Source organism: Mustela erminea, chromosome 1 (assembly GCF_009829155.1).
Source record: "Mustela erminea isolate mMusErm1 chromosome 1, mMusErm1.Pri, whole genome shotgun sequence".
Taxonomy (NCBI): Eukaryota; Metazoa; Chordata; class Mammalia; order Carnivora; family Mustelidae; genus Mustela; species Mustela erminea.
In genome coordinates this window covers 19,593,068-19,617,596 of record NC_045614.1, presented here as the reverse complement: position 1 = coordinate 19,617,596, position 24,529 = coordinate 19,593,068, and the positions used below count along the sequence as shown (strand labels likewise).

Here is a 24,529-nt window from a genome sequence, read left to right as displayed (position 1 = left end):
GCTGGGAGCAGGTTCACAGGTCTGCTAAGTGCCATGAGGATTGCTTAGGCTGAGAGTACAGATCATTCTTTACCACTGTGTGTGTTCCTTGATTGTGGTGGCGGGTCCTCTGGACTCCAGAAATCCACGTGGGTGGTGGCCCCTGACCTGGGCTTGTGCCAAGGAAAAATCTCTGGACTGCTGTTCTGACAAGTCCTATTGAACAAGGAGCCCTTGTCTTGACTTAGGCATACAACTGAATCTCACCACGAACCAGCCACTATAGGGAGAGACCTTGCCCATAGCCAAAGTGGGCTTCCTTGGGTTGGGGAGAGGGTGCACGGTGGGCAGTGCGCAAAGGTTCTATGCTGCCGTTTGTGTCAATTCCTCCCCCTTGTGAAGAATGCCTGTGCTTTCCACATAGGCCCAAAGAACTTCACTCTGGGTCTACTTCAGGTGGAAAAAATCAGCTTTAGATCATGGGGCTCTACATAAGGTTTCTTTTCTGTGGAGAAAGTAGTAATGCTGCTAAAAATTGTTAAGCTTGAAAACTTCCAGGAAGACTTGTTCCAGTCCTGACTGGTCCAGGTGAATTCACCAGGGATGCTGCTCTTTCTCAGGGAGGACCCCAAAGATAACTTCTCTGATGTGGGAATCAATAAAAGGGTTTGTTAGTCCCTGCTATGAAGCATCTGGGCCTTCAAAATTCTAACCCCACTACGGTCCAGAGGCATGCTAATCCTCCTGGGAGCTAAGAGCTGAAGTCCGGGTACTGGCCCTGCCGCCTCCAAACTTAGGGGTCATCATGCCTTGCTTGGATAAGGCCAGAGTAAGCTCATGGTGTCCTGAGGGGTTAGAACCTGTGTGCATCTTTCTAGGACCACTCAGAGCTGAGGGCTGAGAGGGTGGGGTATTCTTTTAGTCTGTGGGAACAATGGGCTTACGGGCGTATGGCCGGGCATTGCCCGGAGCCCAGGAGACCGCTCTCCATCGGGACAACCGTCCCATTTCCCTACGGCTTCGGTCTTCTCGACACTCCCGAGGTGCAGAGAAGCCTGCCCTGATAGAACAGGGCTGAGGAGCCCGTGCCCGGCGCGCTTCGCACCAGATCTGGCTTCGGACCATAATGTCTTATCTTGCCCCACAAAGGGGCCAGCCGGCGGCATAGCTACTGCGGGTACCTGCCGAATCCTTCCGGGAGCTACTGGAGAGATACCACTGACAGATCAGTCTCGCGCTCAGCCCCAGGAATCTCTTCGGTCGTTAAGTCCCGCCCCCATGGCTCGTCCAATCCAGACCCAGCTCCCGGGCTCCGCCTCCACGTACCTTATCACCACTTCCGGTTCGCTCACGGAAGTTGCGCTGTGGAGCCAAATTTGAAGCCCGCGGGGGCGCGGGGGCGCGGCCGCGAAGCTGGACCCGTCGAGGTTTCCTTGGCTGCCTGATCCCCTTTAGATCAGTCGTCATGCCTATCCGTGCGCTGTGCACCATCTGCTCCGACTTCTTCGACCACTCCCGAGATGTGGCCGCCATCCACTGCGGCCACACATTCCATCTTCAGTGGTGAGTGACCACAGTGGCGGGGCCGGGCTCTCGGCCTTGTACGGCTACAGAACTGAGGGGTGTTGGGTCCCCCGGCGGAGCCCAGACAGGTGATTAAGACCGCACTAGACTGATTCCCACGGTAGGTACCGGACCTGAGCAGAGGCGGGTCTGGGCAGGCTTCCCGGAGGAGGTAACTGCTGAACTGAGTCCAGGGAAACAGAGTTGGTTCGGTGAACATAAAGTAGGGGCTTCCTTGATCCGCTAGCAGAGAGATGTGACTTCAAAATTATTAGTCCGGGCAGAGGTGACTTTCGCCAAATTAACAACGGCTTTTATTTCTTTGAGATAACCTGGAAGGCCTCTGGCTATCCGACTTGTGGTTTGGTTGATGGCTTGGGATTATTCCACCCAGAGTCATCTCGTTGGTCGGACTCCTCAGTGTACTCACTGACGCCAAGAATCCCAAGATAACACGGAAGGAAGGGCAAGGGGGCACCTGGATGGCTCAGTTGGTTAAGCACCTGCCTTCGACTCAGGTCATGATTTCAGGGCCCTGGGACCGAGCAAGTCTGCTTCTCCCTTGCCCTCTGTGATCTCTCTTTCTCTCTCTCTCTCTCAAATAAGTAAATAAAATCTTAAAAAAAAAAAAAAAAGCCAAACAAACATGGAGGGCAAAGAGGTGCTCCTTTTTTTTTTTTTTTTTTTAAAGATTTTATTTATTTATTTGACAGAGAGAGATCACAAGGAGGCAGAGAGACAGGCAGAGAGAGAGGAGGAAGCAGGCTCCCTGCTGAGCAGAGAGCCCGATGCGGGGCTCGATCCCAGGACCCTGGGATCATGACCTGAGCCGAAGGCAGAGGCTTTAACCCACTGAGCCACCCAGGCGCCCCCAAAGAGGTACTCCTTAATCCAGCCATCCTACTGACTGTTTGAATGTACAGCTGGTGAGGAAAGATTCCCTTAGCATCTGCGGACTGGCTGATTCAGAGCTCTTTTTTTTTAAGTGAAATATAATTGACATACCATATTATATTAGTTTCAGTTGCACAATATATTGATTCATCAATTCTGTACATTAGTCGATGCTAACCACGATTTAATTGTGGTCACTGTCTGTCACTATACAGCAGTATTTTTTTTTTTAGGATTTTACTTATTTATGGGGCACCTGGGTGGCTCAGTTTGTTTAGTGCCTGCCTTCACCTCAGGTCATGATCCCAGGGTCCTGGGGTCCAGCTCCCCATCAGGCTCCCTTCTCAGTGGGGAGTCTGCTTCTCCTTCCACTCCCTCTGCTTGTGCTCTCTCTGTCTAATTAATTAATTAATTAAAATATTTTATTTATTTATTTGAGAGAGAGAGGGAGAGGGAAAAGCAGGCTCTTTGCTGAGCAGGGATTCCAGTGTGGGGTTTGATCCCAGGACCCTGGGATTCTGACCTGATGGGAAGGCAGACACCCAACCTGCTGAGCCACCCAGGCACCCATCATACAACAGTATTATTGAGCATATTTCCTACGCTTTCCTTTTCATCTCCATGACTTATTTATTGATTTATTTGTTTGTTTGTTTTTTAAACAATTTTATTTAATTATTTGACAGAGAGAGAGATCACAAGTAGGCAGAGAGGCAGGGAGAGAGAGAGGAAGGGAAGCAGGCTCCCTGCTGAGCAGAGAGCCCGATTCGGGGCTCGATCCCAGGACCCTGCTATCATGACCTGAGCTGAAGGCAGAGACTTAACCCACTGGGCTACCCAGGCACCCCATGACTTATTTATTTTATAACTGGAAGTTTGTACCTCTTCATTCCCTTTATCTATTTCCAGAACTTTTCCATCATTCCAAATAGAAACTGTATCAATAAATGACAACTCTCCATTACCCCTCTTCCCCATTGCCCTCAAAACCTCTATTTTACCCTCTTTCTCCTTGAATTTTCCTATTCTGGGTATCTTGTGTAAGTGGAATCATACAATTTTGTTCTTTTGAGTTTTGCTTACTTCACTAAGCATAATGTTTTCAAGGTTCATCCATGCTGTAGCATGTATGAGAATTTCATTCCTTTTATGACTAAAATTCGATTGTACGGGAATACCACATTTTATTTATCCCTTCATCTGTTAAAAGATGTTGGGTTGTTTCCGTGTTCTGGCTACTATGAATAATGCTACAATGAACTGGTGTAAAAGTATCTGTATAAGTCCTGCTTTCATTCCTTTTGGGTTATACCCAGAGGTGAGATGACTGAATCCTATGGTAATTCTATGTTTAATTTTTTTTTTAAGATTTTATTTATTTATTTGACAGAGAGAGATCACAAGTAGACAGAGAGGCAGGCAGAGAGAGAGAGAGGGAAGCAGGCTCCCCGCTGAGCAGAGAGCCCGATGCAGGGCTTGATCCCAGGACCCTGAGATCATGACCTGAGCCGAAGGCAGCGGCTTAACCCACTGAGCCACCCAGGCGCCCTATGTTTAATTTTTTGAAGAACTGCTTTACTGTTTTCCACATTGACTGCACCATTTTACATCCCCAGTAGCAATGCACAAGGGTCCAATTTCTCTACATCCTTGTCAACACTTGTTATTTTCTATTTTCTTTTTTTTTTTATAATAGTTACCTAATGGGTATTTTTTTAAATGTGTGTGTGTGTTTAAAGCTATAACTTCCCTTTTAGCAAGATTTCACTGAATTCTGTAAGTCTTGGTATGTGGTCTTTTCATTTTAACTCATCTCAAGGTATTCTCTAATTTCCTTTATGATTTCTTCCTTGATCCATCAGTTATTTAAGAGTGTGTTAATTTCTATGTATTTGTGAATTTTCCAGTTATGTTTCTGTTACTGGTTTTCAGTTTAATTCCATTGTGATCAGAAAAAACACTTTGTATGATTTTAATCTTTTAAAATTTATTGGTACTTGTTTTGTGGCCCAATATATGGTCTATCTTGGAGAATGTTCCGTGTGCACTAGAGAAGAATGCATATTCTGCTGTGATTGGGTGGAGTATTTGTGTGTTAGATCTAGTTGGTTTATGTTGTCTGAGTCCTCTATTTTCTTACTGATTACCTGTTTGATTATTCTATCCATTATTAAAAGTTTGGGTTATTAACCTCTTCAACTTTTATTGTATAGCTGTCTATTTCTCTCTTGAATCCTGTCCAATTTTCTTCCATATATATATTTTTGGCTTTGTTATTAGGTACATGTGTGTTTATAATTGTTATTTCTTCCTGTTGGATTGTACCTTTTATCAATATGTAAAGTTCTTCTTTGTTTTTTGTACCTTTTTTAACTTGAAGTCTATTTTGTCTGACAATAACATAGCACTTCAGCTCTCTTTTTGTTACCATTTTTTAACTTTTCCTGCTTGGGATTCATTATGGTTCTCTAACTTGTGGAATGGTTTCTGTAATTAGTTTTGGAAAATTATCAGCCATTATCTTTTCAGGTCTTGTCTCTAGTTCATTATCTGTTTTCTTCTCATATTAGTTTCTCATTTGTTATAACAAATTACTGCTAACTTGGTGACTTAAAACAACACAGATTTACTATCTTGCAGTTCCAGAGGTCAGAAGTCCAAAATGGGTTTACCAGGTTATAGTCAATGTTTGTAAGTAGATATATGCCTTTCTTAGCTCATGGCCCCATTTTCCATCTTCATTGCTCTCTGTATGACTCTGACACCCCTGCTTCACTTAGGGACCCTTGTGATTACATGGGACACACCTGGATAATCTCCCTGTCTCAAGGTTTGTTTTGTTTTGTTTTTTTAAGATTTATTTATTTATTTGTTTATTATTATTATTATTTTTATTTTTAAAGATTTTATTTATTTATTTGACAGAGATCACAAGTAGGCAGAGAGGCAGGCAGAGAGAGAGGAGGTAGCAGGCTCCCTGCTGAGCAGATAGCCCGATGCGGGGCTCCATCCCAGGGCCCTAGGATCATGATCTGAGCCGAAGGCGGTGGCTTTAACCCATTGAGCCACCCAGGACCTAACATGGAACCTAACATGGGGCTCTATCCCTGATCCCTCTGGGATCAGGACCTGAGCCAAAGGCAGACGCTCAATCACAGACACTCAACCGACTGAGCCACCCAGGACGCCCCCTGTCTCGAGATCCTAAATCACATCTGCAAAATTACTATTGTCATATTAGGTGAAATATTCACAGTTTTGAGAAATTAGGATATAGACTTCTTGGGGAATGTGCATAATTCCACCTAATACTTTCTTTTTGGAACTCCTTATTATATGTATGCTAGAGCTTTTCACATTATTTTCTGTATCTTTTACCGTCTCATATATTTTTCTGTCTTTTTGATTCTTAGTGTTTTTTCTGACCTATCTTTTCATTTTACTAATTCTTCAACTGTGCATAAACTGCCATTAAACTCATCTGTTGAATTCTTAATTTTGGCCATTTTTAATTTTCGAATTTCTGTTTGGTTCTTATTAAGTTCTGCCATGCCACCTTTATTCTGTAGTTCTCTACTGATATATTTTTTTCTTTTCTAAGATAAACTCTACGCCTACCATAGGGCTCAAACTCACAATCCCAAGATCAAGAGTCACATGCTCTACTGACTGAGCCAGGCACCCCTCTACTGATATTTTCAGTCTTGATTTTTATTTCCTAGCATGCTGTGTTACATTGTGTCTGACAATTCCCATATCTGAAGTCTTTGTGTGTATGTTCTGGTTTGTGTGCGTAGTGCTTTTTCCCTTGTATATTTGCTTTTTAAAAAAACTAAAATGGGACCGCCTGGGTGGCTCAGTGGGTTGAGCCTCTGCCTTCAGCTCAGATTGTGATCTCAGGGTCCTGGGATTGAGCCCCGCATCGGGCTCTCTGCTAGGTGGGGAGCCTGCTTCCCTGCCCCTCTCTCTGCCTGCCTCTTTGTCTACTTGTGATCTCTCTCTCTCTCTCTCTGCCAAATAAATAAATAAAATCTTAAAAACAAACAAACAAACAACCTGAAACATTTACTTTATGTAATTGGAGTCATACATAATATATGTTGTATCCGGCTTCTCTGCCTCCATGTTATGTGTATGTGATTCATCCATAATGTTGTTCTTAGATGTAGACTCACTCATTCTCATCGCTGTACCTGGGTACCTTTGAATTTATCTCATGCCTAATATATGGAAAAGTATTTACAGAAAAAAACAAGCCTGGGATGATGGTATTACCCTCCAGAAAGGACTCTGCTTCTCCCTGGTCCCTGGTGGGAGAATCTACTAGTAGGAGACTAATTAGAGTTTAAGGTTTGAGGTTTTGTTGGACCACTCAGATAGATGAGGCAAAGCTGGACTGTGTTTTACTTTTACCACAACTTGCATTTACTTCTAGTGTACCCTTACTCTGAAAGTATAGCCCTTTGGAGTCCTAACTTAAAGTGGGGGGTATTATTGGAATCCCTATCTCTGAGGGACCCTGGGCTTTGGCTGCTGCTCCGTCCTAGTCAGAGCCTGGAATGTTGACAAAAGAGCAAGCAGCTCAGGTCAGGACGGCCATACCAACAGGGCCAAAAAAGGGCCGACTGGTCAGAGTGTTTGTACCAGTGAGGCCCCGTGGGATGTACTGTCCCACTGTGATACTACCCTCCTTTGTGGTCAGGCATTGGGTTGAGGAGGAATAAGTCAGACGCTGTTGTGGTCAGGGTGACTGCCTGGCCTGTACGTCTCTGCCCACGCAAGCGCTCACCAGTCTACTTCTCTGCTTCCCATTCCAGCCTAATTCAGTGGTTTGAGACAGCACCAAGTCGGACCTGTCCACAGTGTCGAATCCAGGTGAGGGCGATGGGGTGAAAACACCTTTTCCTTGCTGGGGAGGAGGAATGAGAAAAAATCTCTGAAACTGGACAAGATCTTTGACCTTTTTGGACCCTCATGGTTTGAGGCTGATTAAGCCTTACTTGTGCTTTTGAGTGGCTCAGGAGACCTACTTGTGCCCAAGAATAGCTGGCAGATGGACTTGTTGCCCGGGCTGGTCTTCACCTAGCTAAATTTGACCTCCTTCCTTGCCTTTCCCCATCCTCAGTGCCCAGCACCTAGAGTTGGGATGTCTTTTGAACCACATGGGTCTATGGTGACATGACTTCAGTAACCACCAAACCAGTGGCACCAGCGTGGGGCACCTGTAGGGTTACAGAGCTCATCTGATTCCAAGGGATGTGCTGTGAAAAGTTAGGCCTGAGAACAGGCCTGGCTCCATGTTAAGCAGCATGTCCATTCCTGTCGGCCTTGCACGTGACCCAGCTATACAGTCATACTCTCTCTTGTCCTTTCATCCAGGTTGGCAGAAGAACCATTATTAATAAGCTCTTCTTTGACCTTGCCCAAGAGGAGGAGAGTGTCTTAGATGCAGAATTCTTAAAGGTACCTGGGATTTATGTCATTCTACTGCACTGCAAGCCCTCTGAGAATTTACTCTCTGTTCCCTCCCAGGGTGGGTGTGTAAACTGTGGAGATAGAGTCTGGAGGGAGATTTGTAGAGGTTTCAAGGCAGAGGGGAAGAGAGCAAAGGAAACGTGATGATAAAGACCCAGTCATTGGAGAGATACACTGTTGGGAAAGAAGGGAGCCACGTGACTGTGAGCCTTCGCCCTTGGGATTTCAGAGCGATTCCCACCAAAGGCCAGAGTGTCTCTCCTGAGGTTCTCTCATGGAGGTTGTACAGCCATCCTTCCCAGCCCACCTTGCTGCTTGGACAGCTAGAAATCGATCAGAAAACTCTTCCAGTCCTCAGCCACGGAGGATGTGTGAACCCACTATTCACAAACCTGGCTGTGCCTCAAAACTGTGGGGAAGCTTGGTATATATCCAGTTGCTTGAGTCTTTCTGGAACCAGGAATGGAGGGCAGAACCACTGGAATCAGGATGTGAGCCAAGGCAGAAACCCACCATTTCTCCTATACTTCTTCCCTTCAAGTCCAAGATTTAACTTTCTTTGTGTACTGGGGGGACTGAATTGGTCAAAACCTCTTGAGGAAGTGGGATTGGAATTCACAATGCACCTGGACATGAGTGTTCATTTGCTGGGCATCTGTCAGCCCAGGGTTCATTTGGCCTTGGCCCCGGGTTGCTGTGATTTCCTTGGAACCTTCCTGCTTCAAGTACGTAGAGCTTTTGTGCTTAAAGCCAGCACGTTCATCGTCATGGTAACTGCTCCTGGTTTTAAGCTGCGTCTTCCCTGTGATAAAAACAACAAAGGCAGCTTCCTTTCTTTCTGGCTTTCAAAGCCAGATCTAGGAGACAGAGAGGCAGCATCTTGAGTAGTCTGGAGCAAGGGCTTGCAGGCACTTTCCTTAAGTGTAGGAGGCAGGCAACTTGGGGGAGCTTTGGGTTGGTGTCTGTTCTCTGGCAGCCCATGCATGCCCTTCTCTACCCACCATTTGCTCTCCAGGATATTCTGCCAACACTGAGCCACCCAGCCACCAAAAGCTTTTGCTCTGGAGTCCTGGGTGGGGGATTTTTACAGAAGGGAGCTCACCGCTCTACTGGGGCTGGTCTTTAGTATTGGTCACCGGTGAAATTCTGAGTCTCGTGCTGACCTGGAAAGGGTGATCTGGGGGAAGCTTTGCCTGAATTCCATCCAGCACCACCATGAACCCTTGACCAAGCCTTTCAGTTCTACAGTGCCTGGTTTTTCTGCTTATGGAAAACTTCTCTTGCCCATGGGGGTGTTGAATGCTCCAAACTCCTGAATGGGAGGTGGACTCATTTCTGCCCCAGCCTCTCAGTGGTTCTGTGGCAGTGGCTCTGTAACTTAATGCCCGGGCTTTGAGAGGTTCATTTGACCCTCACAATAGTCAGGTTAGAGCCTAGCACATGTGAGGTTTCATCCAGAGACACGAAGTTGTCCCAGCTTACCTACTTTATTAGGGTTGGAAGGTTCGTGGTACACAGAGCCAGCTCAGAGCTTGGAGAGTAGACTGTGGAGCAAGCAGGACCTGGGGTAGAGGGAGGAAGTGGTGACCCAAAGTCCTTAGCCCTCCCAACTCTGTGACCCCAATCAGTGAAGCCCAGAGATTGTAAGGGACAGCACAGGGCCAAGGAAGTGTTGGAAGCCTCTGCTGTGAGACTGATCCCACAGGTCCAACTTCACTTCTCTTACCCCTTTATGGCTCCTCTCTTGCCCTGTTCTGCCTCCTTCTCTGTCCCAGGGTCTTATACTTGAGATTATTTTCCTCCATCTTACCTACTTTTTAAAAAAAGCACAGAGATAAAAAAGCAAGACGTATCTCCACTGTGGGCCTAGCTTGGCCATGACATATATCAGGGTCTGTGCCTCCCTGGACCTGCAGGCCTCATTGTCCCCTCCTGGATCTCCCTGCAAGCCTTTGGAATGCTGTGTGGAAGCCAGGTATGATGCCTTTCTGCTTCTTATTGTGGATATTGCCTTGTAGAATGAACTGGATAACACCAGAGCCCAGCTTGCTCAGAAAGGTGAGTTAGTAAGAGACAAGGGGTCCTGGGAAGCCCCTGACCCAGGTGCTTGGGGGAGAGGCCCTGGGAAGAATGGTTCCAGTCTTCTGGTGAAGCTAGGGGCTCTCCCTGCTTTGTACAGCCAAGAGTTTTGCCAGCTCTTGTGATTGGCAGGAAAGGGGAAGAAAGGGAGGTGCCTCAAGCTGTCCACCTAGGCCCGATAAGCTTTCTCTCTTTGTCTGAGGACAAAGGGAAGGGAAGGGACTACCAAATGGAACAGACTATTTCTAGGAGAGAGTTTGGCTGCTGAGTTTCACAGGAAACCTGCTTGAGTTCTAAGATGAATTAACTAGACCCTTGGGAGTGGAGAGCAGTGAAATCTTTACTCAAGTAGTTCTAAGCAGCAGAAAGAGGGTCTCATCCCATGCATGAAGAGACTCTGGCTTAGCTTCCCTGGCTTGGTGTGTGCCAGAGAGAGAAGCAGGTCACCCAACTTGCTGACTGGAGACTTGTTCCTTACATGGCTCTGGGGTGCGGTGTGCGGTGCTGGAGCCCAAGGGCTCAGGTTCTTACACTGATGAGTGAACAGGCCTTCCCCCTTCCCACCTCTGCTGCAGAGAAGGAGAAAAAGGACAGTCAGGTAATCATTGACACCCTGCGGGACACGCTGGAAGAGCGCAACGCCACCGTGGAATCCTTGCAGAATGCCTTAGACAAGGCCGAAATGCTGTGCTCCACCCTCAAGGTGGGTCCCCAGGTTCTGTGGGCACAAGTCGGTTGGGCTCATCTTCTGGTTCTGCCTTGGTCATTACCTTTGTGCGGTTATAAAATGGAGGCAAATCCCTTCTTACCCAGGCCACCCATTTTGTACCCATCCAGCCCGTAAGCAAAGGGTCACATTGGCCATGCTTACGGATTTGGCGCCAGGTAGTATGAAGAGGTGAGGCCTTCCTGGCGCTTCTCGGAGGGTCAGCTCAGCCAAGACCTCAGTGAGGCTGGACCTTGTTTCCAAAAGTGGTTTGTACTCCACCGATGAAGCCAGACTGAGGAACCTTCCATTAGCACTCTAGTCCTTGGCTGGGCTGCTCTCTGGAGCCAGATCAAACAGCATCCCAGGGAGGAGCAGGGGGCCTTTGAAGTCAGATGTGCTGAGCTGACCAGGCAGATCAAAGCCTGCAGAGCAAGGCGCTCTAGACCCAGATGAATTTTGTATCAGGCTGGGTTGGTGAGCCTCTTGCTCTCTAAGGGGCATGAGGCGATTGATCTGAACCTGCAGTTGATATTCTGGCCTCGTAAGAAGGAGCAGTCCTTGTTGGATGCCATTTGAAAGGGAATGGGAGCCATCTTTGTGAACAGACAGAGCCCCAGGGTGTTCATTGTCTCTGTTCCTGCTTGGTGGCTGGGCTGGATCACGTGGCGTGACCAGTGGGAGGGAAGGAGTGAATCAGTACTTGACCGCAGAGCAGGCATCTTCGATGGCATTCCCAGGTCAGAGATGGAGTGCTTTTGTGCTGAGGGCAGCCTGGCCCACTGCCTCTGGTCCAGCTCTCCTATCCTGATTGGTAACTGTCCTTGGGTCTAGATGTGGATAAAGAGACCTGGATTTGTGTTTCTTCAGCTGCCTACACAACATGCACCCTGAGCCCTTACGCCATGGTACCTCGGCAGCCCACAGTGGGCCTCTAGGTAGTGGGATGTGCCTGGGGTAAGATACATCTCGGGAGGAAGCAAGCAGGGAGGTGAAGGAGCAGCTGGTGTAGGGCGTCAGAGCAGAAAAAGCACAAGCCAGAGTGGGGCCCAGGAGCCTTCCTTCCACGGGGCTGGGGACACACGGTTATCGGCATTTGGAAAAATGGACAGTTCTCAGGATGACTTTAGCCATGGTGCCTGGGATCCTCCAAGCGACAGGTGGGCACGGGTGTGTTTGCTGTGCAGAAGCAGATGAAGTACTTGGAGCAGCAACAGGACGAGAGCAGGCAAGCCCAGGAGGAGGCACGCCGACTCAGGACCAAGATGCGAACCATGGAGCGGTGAGCCCGACACTGGGACCACCCTCAGCTCACTCCTCTAGCCCCGGGGCCCAGCTGTTAGGATTGCAATGGGGCTTGGATCCCTTCCATGGCTCAAATCTCCATCGGCCATGTGGAGCTCAGGCCAGGGGGTTGTGGGCCCCATGTCCTCACTTGGCCTCGGGGGGCTCCTCCACTTGCCATGGGGCCCCTGGCCTCAGTCTTCCCCCTTTCTATTGCCCGTGGCCCAGTGACCTGGCAGGTCTTTGGCTCCAGAGACGCTTCTCCAGGGATCCCTGACCTTGAGGACCTGTCAGCACCCGTTCTTCCCTAGCAGCATCCCTGCAGCTGCGTTCGGCTCTGCTGCGGGGCCTTTCTTTGGGTAGACCCGCCTGCTAAAGCTTGCTGGCAGGCCAGGCTGTCACCATAGCAACAGCAGCAAAGGAGAGCAGAGCTGCACTGGGTACCTACCCATCAGCCTCCAGATTCTAAATGTCGTGGGCTGGGTGTTTTTCAGGATTGAGCTCCTGCTCCAGAGCCAGCGACCCGAGGTGGAGGAGATGATCCGAGACATGGGTGTGGGACAGTCCGCGGTGGAGCAGCTGGCTGTGTACTGCGTGTCCCTCAAGAAGTGTGTACTCTGGCCCCTGTGGCCCAGTCCAGGAGCTAAGCCATGGCACCCTCTCTGTTGCCCATCTCTTACAAAGCAGAGAAGGCTGAGTAAAAGGGCAGGCTCTGGAGCTATCCTGCCTCAGTTGAACCGTGACCTCACCTCTCACCATGTGGCTAGGAGTCAATTTCTTAGCCTCTGACCAGCTTCCTGCATGGGGATAGTAATAACTTGCCTCATTGGGTTACTGAGACAATGAGTGTGAAGGGAAGTGTTATTCTTTTTTTTCTTTTTTTTTAGATTTCATTTACTTATTTGACAGAGATAACAAGAGAGGGAATACAAGCAGGGGGGGATTTGGGAGGGAGAAGCAGGCTCCCCACCGAGCAGGGAGCCCCATGTGGGGCTTGATCCCAGGGCTTGACCTCAGGACCCTGGGATCACAACCTGAGCTGAAGGCACATGCTTAACTGACTTGAGCCACCCAGGCGTCCCAGAAGTGTTATTGCTAAGCAGACTGGCACCATTCTCTGAGCTATAAGCCCCATCGTGATAAATGGATCCTGTTTCCCATCAGCACTTACCGACTCTGCCTAACTTGAATCAGAAACTTTGCTCAGATTCACCACTACTGCGGATGTGAGGTTGTGGAAAGGGGCCACATGGCTGACAGGTGCAGAGGATCCCAGATGTCTTTAGTGAGGGCCAGGTGGTATAGAGGCCTCTTCCTGAGACCTTAGTGAGGGCGGGGCTTCCTACATACCCTCTCCAATCACCAGGGCCTGCAGGACCGGCAGGGAACAGAGACTCCCCCCGCCCCTTGCAGGACCCTCCGCAGCCCCACCCTGTTGGGCTCAGGGTTCAGAGTAGGGAGGAGACCTGGCTGAGGGGACAGCCTGGGCTCTATGTTTGTTTGGTGCCAGGGTGCAGTCTGACCGGCAGCGTGCCCCATTCTGACATCCCTTTTCCTGGCTCCCTCATAGAGAGTATGAGAATCTCAAAGAAGCTCGGAAGGCCTCAGGGGAGCTGGCGGACAAACTGAAGAAGGACTTGTTTTCTTCCAAAAGCAAGGTAACGGTGGGAAACCAAAGGTGAGGGGTGTGGTGGCTATCCTTTTGTCGTGCTCGTTCCTGTCTCCTGAGCAAAGGCATGGGCCCTGATGGTGCAGCAGACTCCATGGGGCCATTGGGTGGCCCACAGGGACTGGTTACTGGGCCTCAGCTCTGGCTCTGTGGCTTGTCCACTTAGGGTAGATGGTCACGCAGGCATCCCCCCCACCCCGTACATGTACATTCACGATGCCCTCTATTCTCTCTGGCCTCTGGCACCTCTCAGCTGGCTGGAGAGCACAAATCCTGAATGAGACAGTGTCAGAGGCCTGCTTTTGCCCCAGGCCCAGAGTAGGAGGAACATACTTGGAACCTGGTTCTTTTAGCACAGCTGCTTTATCTCTGGGCCTGGTGCCTCCATGGGTTGTTGGGTGTAGAGCACAGCCCTAGTTCCCAGGCAGCCCCAGATGGGCACAGACAGGCCCCACAAAGCCAGGGTCTCCCTGTGTGTCCTCAGACTCTTCTGGACCTGGGGATCCCGTGAGCGTGCGCTGGGTAGCAGCAGGTGGGGCCAGAGCACGCGGCCGCCTGCTGGCCTGGTCTTTATTCCCTATACTTTCTTATAGTTGCAGACAGTCTATTCTGAACTAGACCAGACCAAGTTGGAGCTGAAGTCGGCCCAGAAGGATCTACAGAGTGCTGACAAGGAGATTGTGGTGAGGGACATCCCTGGCCATACGTGAATGAGGGGTTGTTTGTGCATCTTCCGAGAGCCTAGGAACCTATGTCCCAGTCTGTGGCGGTGGTTCTGGGTTCCCTGCATCCTCCTGGCTCAGATGGTGTCAAGATGTATACCTTGGCCCTGATTTGGAGCCTTGGCCTCCTCAGTAGGGGACAGACAGCACCATGGGTCTTCTCCTACAACCTGTCCTGTACCTGTATTCCCAGGGACGTAGCCTCACCACAGGAGAGGCTTCACCAGACAGGGGTTCTGAGACTGGATGATCCCAGGTATTCGGGATGTTGGGGGTTCAGGCCTTGCCCTGCTCGCAGTGGGCTTGCCTGTGGTGCATGTCATCCACGTCCTTGGTGGTCTCTCTGGGCTTGCTGCCTCAGCCCTCCTTTCACACTCTTCTCTTTCCTTCCCCAAGAGCCTGAAAAAAAAGCTAACGATGCTGCAGGAAACCCTGAACCTGCCACCAGTGGACACTGAGACTGTCAACCGCCTAGTTTTAGAGAGGTTTGTTGACTTTCTGGGGTGTACAGGGGTCATAAGCTGGAAGAACTCCCCAGAAAGGGTCTTTACTACTCCTGGCTTTGGTTGGGTGGGTGGTCCGTGTGGGTGTGAAGGCTGTGGGCCTCCTGCCCTGAGACATAGCCAAGATGTAATTGGAAAACATCTTTGAGGCAAGCTCTGGGCTCTGACAAGGAAAGGTCGGCCAGAGAGGACCTAGGGATGGGCAGGGAAGGGACAGGAACGTTGACTGTCCGCACGTTTCCTGTTTATGGAATGCTTACCAAATGCATCTGTCTGCCCCAGATTCTGAAACAAACATGAAACCAGGCACCAAAATAAATTCCCCGCTGCTCTCAGGAATGTGTGCATTAAAGCTGCCGGCAGGGGGAGCCAAGAGGCAGAGGGATGGGTGTCCCTGCCAGGACCGGCTGCCCATTCCTCCTGAGTGTTTCACAGAAGCTGACCAGCTAAGAGCACCTCAGGGCTGTCCTGCCTAGCTGCCCAGCTACTGGCCTAGATGGAAAGCACATAAGCCAGTGGCCCAGACTTTTATTTGAGTCACTTTTCAATGTCCTTTGGAAAATCATTATGCTCCTTCTTCCTCACATACAATCAGTTGCTGGAGTCTACCTGGCTAACCTCTGTGGTGCCTCCTGACCGCATCCCTGGCCACCACCTGAAGGTGAGGCTGGTGACCATCCTTCTGCTTCTCCTGTCTGCCCAGGTTATCAGCTCCTGGGCTTCACGTCATTCCCTCCCCCACCAGACACTCCCAGACCTCTTGGCACTGTACCTGAGGCACTCATGGAACCAGCCCATGCGCACACACCTGGCGATGAGTAGACCGGGAGCCACATCTTGCTCTCTGTTCCTCACATGAACTTCCTTACACAAACATTCCTCACCGAGGAGTGAGTGCCAACAAGCCAGGGTCCTCTAATTCTCATCGTACCTTTAGTTTTTCAACCGTATTCTTTCCTTTTTACCTCAGACCCTCCAGCATCTCCTCATGGAGCTAGAGCTGCCCGCCCACCCGTCTGGGTTGGACTGAGAAACGGCTGTGGGAGTGTGATTTTCTGTGAGGTCCAGTGTGTTGCCGATTTGGACAAACTAGACTCCGTGTCTGGTCCTTCCTCCCCACTCCACTCTCAGAGCCCATGGCCACGGCGGCTTGAAAGCCCAGGTTGCACAAGGGCTCTGTCAGGAGCCTGGCTCGTGGAGATCTGATAGTCTCAAAGGCCATCTCATGTGGTCAGGCATTTAGAACTCAAATTGCCTCAAGGCAGGAAGTAAAAATCCTTTTCCTAGGCTGTCACTCCAGGCTGCTATCTACAAGCTCCACCGTGCTCCCTGCACTTCCCACTCCGTGGGCCTCAGGGCATTTCCACACACTTGTGCTCTGTGTCTGGCATCCATAGTAAGGGATGCCTCCAGGCTCTCTGGGACTCTGCATACCTGCTTTTGTTTACTTTCTTTACCACTCCGCACCAGAATGTGGCCTAGACTTCTGTAGCAGGTTCTCATTGAGGGCACACTGCATGTCAGGCCCTCTCAGTCCTCTTGGACCTTGTGGTCCAGTAGGGTAGACAAACTGGGGGGGGTCAGATGGCGAAGCCCGAAAAGCCCCCGGCCATGACAGGCCATGAGGACAGGCCAGATCCCATGACAAGAAAAGTGGTGCTTATGCCATTTGTATCTAGAGGTTTCGGTGAGGGCTGAGCTCCAGCTCTCCGGCATGTGGGAGCCTCCAGGGCGGGCATCTCGGGCCCCCGGATGTAGTGGGGTGTGGCACGGCTGTGGAGAGTGGGTTGTGGCACGGCTGTGGAGAGTGGGGTGTGACGAGGTTTATCGACCCTCTGGGGTGGGAGATAGTGGCAGAGGACTCGCTGGGGTTGGTAGATAGAGGCAGAATTAACAGATACTACAACAGTGTTGCTGCGAATGCTCCTGGCTCCTGCTTTATGCTGTGGCTCCCAGAGGGGAAAGCAAAGCAACCAGCATGGCATGGATTTGAGGTGGGTTTGTGCAATCTTTGTTTTCACTTGCAGGCAAGAAGGGTAGAGGCTCCAGGGACCTGGCCAGGGAAAGGAAGAGATAGTCCAAGCTTCCCACATTGCTTACCCACCCAAATCAGTGCAGGTAGTTCGCTTTCCTCCGATCCGCATGCCCCAGTGGGCTCCCGGCCTGGGACTCATACCCTCACAGGACATCCCTCTGTCCTTGACCGGTGGGAGTAGGGCTTTGGACACCCCCGATGACAAGGTCCCTAAAGGAAGGATGTTCTTGGGGCTGCCCTGCCACTCTCCAGAGTTCTCTGACCACAGGAGCGCCACCAGGCCTGGGTAGGCTGGAAAAATCCTAATAGCTGCAGTTTTCTAACAGAAAACCACCAGCCCTCGTTATAAAGGTAACAACATACTCATCATGGAGAATTTGGAAAATACGGACTTAGCACAGAGGTCGCTGTTGACATGTGATATATTTTCTTCAAGTCCTTTCACTCTTAGTGGGGAAAGGTTGAGGGGAGATGTGTGTGCACCAGTACTGTACTTTCCATAGAATTGTTTTCCCAAATTACAGTGGCAAAACATACCTGACAAAATTTACCAGCATTTTCAAGGGCACAATTAGGTAACATTACATATGTGATGTGGTTTCATCTCCACCAGCCACCTCCGAAACCTTTTTCGTCTTGAAAAACTGAAACTCTATACTCATTAAACAATAACTTCCATTTTCCAGCCCCCAGCACTCACCACTCTACTTTGTGTCTCTGATTCTGACTACTCCAGATCCCTCATTTAAGGGGAATCATTCGGTATTTGTCTTCTTGTGACTCGGCTCGTGATGTCCTCAGGGTTCACCCATGTTGTAGCAGGGTATAGCACACCTTGCTTATATGTCCGCTGCTGGCCGGACATCTGGGTTGCTTCCACCTTTTAACTGTTGAGAGTATGCAGCTATGAACATAGCTGTGCGGATGTCTCTTTGAGATCCTGCTTTCAGCTCTGGATGTATATCCAGAAGTGGAGCGGCTGGATCATATGGTAATTCTATTTTTAGCTTTTCAAGGAACTGCTGTACTATTTTACACGACAGATGTACCATTTTATATTCCCACCAATAGTACACAAAGATTCCAATTTTTTTTCAGGATTTTATTTTTAAGTCATCTCCATACCCAATGTGGGGCTCGAACTCATGACCCCGAGATCAAGAGTCACCCGCTCCGCCCATTGGGCCAGCCCGGCACCCCGGGGTTCCAATTTTACCACATCCTCACCTACACTTGTTCTTTTCTGTTAGTTTGGGGTTTTGTTGTTGTTTCTAGCAGCCATCCTCCTGGGTGTGAAGTAGTAGCTCATGGTAACCTTGCATCACCCTAATGACCAGTGATGTTGAGCATCTTTTCATGGGCTTACTGGCCATCTGTAGATCTTTTCTGGAGAAAAGTCTATTCAGGGCCTGGGCCTAGTTTTGAACTAGCTTGTTTGTTTTCCGTTACAGGGCTTCAGTTCTATCTATCTATATTCTGGATTTTAGTCCTTTATGAGACAGATGATTTGCAAATAGTTTCTTCCATTCTGTGGATCACCTTCTTACTCTGTTAACAGTGTCTTCTTTTTTTTTTTTTTTAAGATTTTATTTGTTTATTTGACAGAGACAGAGACAGCAAGAGAGGGAACACAAGCAGGCGGAGTGGGAGAGGGAGAAGCAGGCTTCCCGTGGAGCAGGGAGCCCGATGTGGGGCTGGATCCCAGGACCCTGGGATCATGACCTGAGCCGAAGGCAGACGCTTAACAACTGAGCCACCCTGGCGCCCCATGTCTTTTTTTTTTTTTTTTTTTTTAAGATTTTATTTATTTATTTGAAAGAGAGAGAGAGAGCATGGGAGCAGGGGGATGAGGGACAAGCAGACTCTGCTGCAAGCCCAGAGCTCAATGGAGGGCTTGATCCCACGACTCCAAGATCATGACCCGAGCCAAAACCAAGAATCAGATGCTCAACTGATTGAGCCATCTGGGTGCCCAAACAGTGTCTTTAGATGCACACAATTTTAAATCTTTTTGGAGTCCAACTTGTCTGTTTTTTCTTTTATCACAGAGTTTCATATTACTTTTTAAATGTCACGTATGAGCATTTCCCCATGTTATTAAGTTTATTCTCCAAAAACATGAGTTTAATGTCTGCATCATATTCAGGCTGTGAAAGTGCCAGCCCTCTGGGGAGTCATTTGACCATTTCCAAAATTATGCCATTTGCCGTCTCCATCAGTCTGTGGGCACATCTCTGGCCCCTTGCACTACATTCTGACAAATGAAGCTATTTGGTCAAACACAGCCTTTTGTTTGTAAACTTGGGTTTTGTGTGTGTTTTGCTTTCTTCCTTCCATGTCTTGAAGACTTTGACTGGTCCCATGACTAAAGCACTAAGCCAGGTGGTTTTTTCCATAGAGATTCAGGCTTCCTTGCAGGGTGGCCCTGGGCTGGATGTGGGCTCCACACCCCTGGAACCAGGCCATCTCTGATGCTTCAGGGACTGTTGTCCTTCTGGACTGCCACGGTGGTCCAGAGTAACCAGTCCAACTCTGCCTATAGCCCAGCCCCTATGGAGATGCTGAGCCTAAAGCTTCGCCGACCAGCCTTTGGTGAGGACATTGACCTCAATGCCACATTTGACGTCAACACCCCTCCATCCCAGGCCTCCAGCATCCATCATGGCCGTGCCAAGAAGCTCTGCCAAGAGATAGCACGGTAAGTAGTAGTCCCCGGCCCTGTCCACAGCCTCGAGGGAGGATAACGAAGAGGTCTCTGCTGACCCTGCCCTTGTCACTCCAAGCGGCTGACAGGGCAGTGAGGGTCACCTGGGGTTGGCCATGACTTTGGTTCTGACCACCTCTTGTTCCCTCTCCTGAGTTCTTCTCTTGCTTGTTGTAGTCATCACTATTACCCTTTAAGCAAATGTGCTGTAATGTGAGTTGGAGAGAACACAGGGGTCCCAGTAGTTGGAGAGACCCCAGTAGGGGTCTGGGTTGATGATGCTGAGGGATGTGTGTGCTCCCCATACCTTGAATGTCTGCCCAACAGAGTCCTGGGCCAGGGACTCTGAACTTCCTCTTCTACTGTGTGCCTCTTGGGCTCATGTTTAGGACCATCTCAAATCATGGAGCCCAGGACTCTACCACCTAAGGGGGTATCCCATGGAGCAGGTATAAGAAACTGTAGGGAGCTGCAGGGGGCTGGGTGGGACCTGTACTAGGGGTGTAGAGGACTGGGAATGCCAGAGACATTCATCTGGGCTTTGGAGATGAAAGAAATCAAGGTGTTAGGCAGTGAAGGTGGAAGACTACTGGGGGGAGGGCAAAATGGAGAGCCAGGTGGGCTTGCTACCTCTCCCCGCCCTCAGGGCTGGAGATACCTATGTCATACAGAGTCAGGCATGGTAGCCATGGAAAGCAACCCTTGGGCATATGGGCTGCTGTCAGGACCTACAAGTGCCTAGCGCACTGGTTTCTTGATGTTGTCTCTTTTGCTATAAAGGGCAAGACATTTCTATCATCTTTAGGACCTAAAGGGAGGGTGGGGGAACCCAGGATGTTTTCACCTTGGATCTGTCTCCCCAGGGCCAAACTTGCAGCAAGTGGAGACTCTTCCCATGGTCATCATGTAGCCTCACCACAGGCTCTGAGGGCAGGAGTGGAGGGCTCCAGAGCTGACAGGCCCAATCTTGGCTCTGTCCTCATGGCTTTGAGAAGCCATATGGTCAGAGCTACGTTACCATCCTTTTACCCACCTGGGTAAATACCAGGAGAGGGTATTCAGCTGCTAGTGTCCTCAGGAATTGGATGGAAATACTGTGTCTAGTTCTGGAGCTGGGAGTGAATGGCCACGGCCTGGGCCATGATCAGTTCTTTCCCCAGACCCTGCCTGTGCAGATTATCTAGGAAGATGGCCTAGCCCTGTGTAATAACAGAGCTTTTTAAGCTCTCAACCAAGGGTCTTATGGAGCTAGTGGCCCCTCTCTGGGCAGATGCAGCTAAGCCTTAGCTCACGAAGTGCCTTCTGCTTGTATGGACATGACTGGGTTTCCTCCTGTGGGTGGTGAATCAGCGGGGCCTCCAGCCCCACAAAGAGCCCAGGACATACTATGGTGCCTAAGGCCTTGGGGAGCATTGGAATTGGCTTCGCTCCAAGTGGAAGCCACAAGACTGGAAAGTGCTTCAACTTCCTTCTCCCCACTCTGGCAGCTGTGATCATGTCCAGCTGTTCAGAGACCTGCACGTGGGGTGGGGCTGACCAAGGGGCCTTGCCCAGCACACCACCATTACAGAAGCCGTGCCCCGTGGTGGCTCCCTAAGGGCTGTGTGCTGAGCCTTGTTTTCCTGGCCTTGTGTCTTCCTCACCTGCTTCTTGCCTTCATGTCTCGCTTTCGCAGCTCTCCCGTTCAAGACATCCCCAAGAAGATGGCCAAAGGCCCCAAGCAGGTAAGGCTTCCCAGAAGAAGTCAGGCAGTCACCATCCAACCTTGCCAGGACTGAGTGTGAAGCTGAGCCGCGGAGGGGGCAGGGTCTTGCCAGAGCCCTCTCATTCCTGGCCCAGGACTAAAATACTTTGGAACTACCTGGGAATTCATCTCATTATCCTTTCTGCATACGGGTGAGGTGCCAGAGCTCCTGGTCCTGGTCCATTGCCGCAACCCACCCCCTCCTTTGCTGCCACCGGGCTCATCAGGTCTGGCTTTGGGGTTTGCCCTCCAGGAGTCCCAGCTCTCACTGGGCGGCCAGCGCTGTGTGGGAGAGCCAGATGAGGAGCTGGCCAGTGCCTTTCCTGTCTTCATCCGGAATGCCGTCCTCGGCCAGAAACAGCCCAAAAGAGCCAAGGCAGAGCCCTGTCGCAGCACAGATGCAGTGAGTATGGCTTCCCACGAGGGGCAAGCGCCAGTGCTCTTGGGTGGCCAGCCCCCTAGCCTATTAGTCTGGCCCACTCACTTCTTCCTTCTACTTTAGGTAAGGACAGGCTTCGATGGACTTGGAGGTCGGACAAAATTCATCCAACCTGTATCCTTATTCTGTAACATTGGGCGGAGCTGAGCTAGCCACATCATCCCTCACCTGTACCCCCAGCCCCCAGCCTGGTAGTGGCTACAGCTTCAAGTGTGCAGAGCTAGACCTCACTCAGAGTAGAGCTGCCCAGCCCCCAAGCTTAAGCCTTTGCTGCCCAGTCTCTTCTTTAGGCCTCTTCCTTGACATCTTCTTCAGACTGACACATCTACGATCCGCCCACTGCCTGTGAAACCCAAGCCCAAGACTAAGCAGAGAGTGACGGCGAGACGAGCGCTCCCTCCCTCCCAGGCCAAGCTGGACACCTTCCTGTGGTAGTGAGAACAGTGAGCCAGACCAATGGCCAGATATTGTGCCTCCAAGTTACAGGCCAGGACTGGCTCAGCAGGGGGCATGGGGGGCATGGCCCCTCTTCCAGGACCAGCCCCAAGGGCAAGAGTAAACAAAAAGATGGGGGTGAGGGTGAGGCCCAGAAGCCTTGCTTTTCCTGCACTCACCCTGCCTGTCCCCCCCACCCCAACTGGGTCTACCATATTGGGCCTACGTGTGCCTCCTTGTTCAAGGCTCCTGTTTATAGCCGATGTGGCTAGGCTGCTGCTGGTTCTCAAGACTAAGGTCTTTTGTTGACTGTGTGGACCAAAGTGCCTGGGGCTTCTTGCAATTTCAGCCTGCCCCGCTTCTGCCTACTTCTGACTTGGTGCTAGGCATGGCCAGAGCTGAGCAGGATGGGGATGGTGGTAGGGAGAGGATGGTTGGGCGGGGGAGGGGAGATTTCTATGTAAAATAAAAAAGATAGAATCTTTTCTTCATGGCTCTGGGAGTATAAATTTGCATCAACCTTTGACAAACCATTTGGCATAATTTTCTAAAATGGGACCTTCACCTAGACTCAGATTCAGTAGCCCTACCCTGAGGCATGTACCCCCTCATAGGGCACCAGGAGACCCCAGCAGGAATGAGATCCCTGCAGTTTTTGTTTTTTTTTTTTAAGATTTATTTATTTATTTGACAGAGATCACAAGTAGGGTGAGAGAGAGGAGGAAGCAGGCTCCATGCCGAGCAGAGAGCCCGATGCGGGCCTCGATCGCAGGACTCTGGGATCATGACCCGAGCCAAAGGTAGAGGCTTTAACCCACTGAGCCACCCAGGCACCCCTAAATCACTGCAGTTTTGTCCACAGTCTCTAAGCTGGGCACAAGCCAAATGACATAGCCTGGGAAGCAATTAGGTAAACAGGTATAGCCGTATAGGGAACTCCCAGCAAGCAAAATGAATAATCTGTGACCTTTGGGTCTTAACTTCAAGAGCACTTTCTTCCAGACTTCCCCTTGTGAACTGTAGCTTGGCTGAGGTCTCCTACACTTCTCTTTCTCACTACTGCATGGGGGTTCATCTCTCTCCGCGGGGCCCAGCGTGGGCCTGGCACAGGGAATGAAAGTGGGTGGCCACGTGCTTCAGGCTGAGCACGCCCAGGTGCCTCCAGTGCATCCAGAGGGGCCACACACAGAAAGTAGTGCTCTTCGTGGTGGGAGCCAGATTCTTCTGTTGCTGCCTTGAACCAAGGAGGTTTGGTGAGGAGAAGCGCAGCATCGACTTAGGGGGCCCTCTGTGGCTGCCTAATAGGCTTCCAGGTCAGCCGAGTGATCTTAGCAAACTCCCTACCTCTCGGGGTGTCTCCGCTCCTTTAAACTGGGGACAATAGCCCTAACCTCCCAATTGTGGGAGCCTGATGAGTCAGCTTCACAGGTTGAGAACTTACGACCCTGAGGAAATAAGTCAGACTCCAAAGACAAATACTGTATGATTTCACCTAAATGAGGAATCTAGAATGGCTAAATTCATAGAGACAGAAGGAGAATAGAAATGAGGTTACCAGGAGCTAGCGTGAGGAGAAAAGGAGGAGTTAATGGTTAGAGAGTTTCTGTCGGGTGATTTGTTTTCTTGCTACATAAACTTGCCCCAACCGTTTATTTATTTTTTAAGGTTTTATTTATTTATTTGACAGAGATACAGCGAGAGAGGGAACACAACCGGGGGGAGCAGCAGAGGGAGAAGCAGGCTTCCTGCTGAGGAGGGAGACCAACGTGGGCCTCAATCCCAGGACCTTGAGATCATGACCTGAGCTGAAGGCAGAAGCCTAACAACTGAGACACCTAGCAAATTGAGCTGGGGTGTCTGGGTGGCTCAGTTAATTAAGCATCCAACTATTAATCTCAGCTCAGGTCTTGATCACAGGGTTGTGAGTTCAGGCCCAGCATGGAGCCTGCTTAAAAAAAATTTTCTTTTAAGTTCCAGGATAGTTACATACAGGGTTATATTATATCAGGTGTACAGTATAGTCATTCAACATTTCCATACATTACTCAGGGCTCATTGCAATAAGGGTAATCTTGATCCCCTTTACCTACTTCTCCTACCTCCCCTCTGCCTGGGGTGATTCTAAAGTTTTAGAAATAGATAGTGGTGATGGTTACAAAATAGTAACAAAACAACTATGCTAGACCTAAATGCAAAGACATGAAAGGAGCAATTGTAATCAACTATTTCAGAACTCTGCTACCAGATCAGACAACTGAGAAAGTACTTGGCAGAGGAAAAGCGGGGATTGACCCAGCC

General features: G+C 49.9%; 1 protein-coding gene across 1 annotated transcript; it reads left to right on the top strand.

Annotated features, from left to right (window-relative positions):
* The first annotated feature begins 31 nt into the window (after positions 1-31).
* TRAIP (TRAF interacting protein) lies at positions 32-22,710 on the top strand. Its single transcript, XM_032320169.1, has 15 exons — positions 32-1,542; positions 7,254-7,311; positions 7,816-7,899; positions 9,930-9,969; positions 10,566-10,693; positions 11,884-11,978; positions 12,475-12,588; positions 13,551-13,638; positions 14,243-14,332; positions 14,768-14,856; positions 19,452-19,607; positions 21,289-21,337; positions 21,611-21,760; positions 21,860-21,910; positions 22,112-22,710. The coding sequence occupies exons 1-15, from the start codon at positions 1,445-1,447 to the stop codon at positions 22,229-22,231; spliced, it is 1,410 nt and encodes a 469-aa protein (XP_032176060.1). The 5' UTR covers positions 32-1,444; the 3' UTR covers positions 22,232-22,710.
* The last annotated feature ends 1,819 nt before the right edge of the window (positions 22,711-24,529 follow it).

What these genes read in the sequence shown, in the direction of transcription:
- TRAIP (XM_032320169.1), top strand. Translation starts at nt 1,445, where the DNA reads ATGCCTATCCGTGCGCTGTGCACCATCTGCTCCGACTTCTTCGACCAC. An exon ending in TAGATGCAGAATTCTTAAAG is followed by an intron (nt 7,900 to 9,929) that starts GTACCTGGGATT and finishes ATTGCCTTGTAG; the next exon opens with AATGAACTGGATAACACCAG. An exon ending in AAGATGCGAACCATGGAGCG is followed by an intron (nt 11,979 to 12,474) that starts GTGAGCCCGACA and finishes GGTGTTTTTCAG; the next exon opens with GATTGAGCTCCTGCTCCAGA.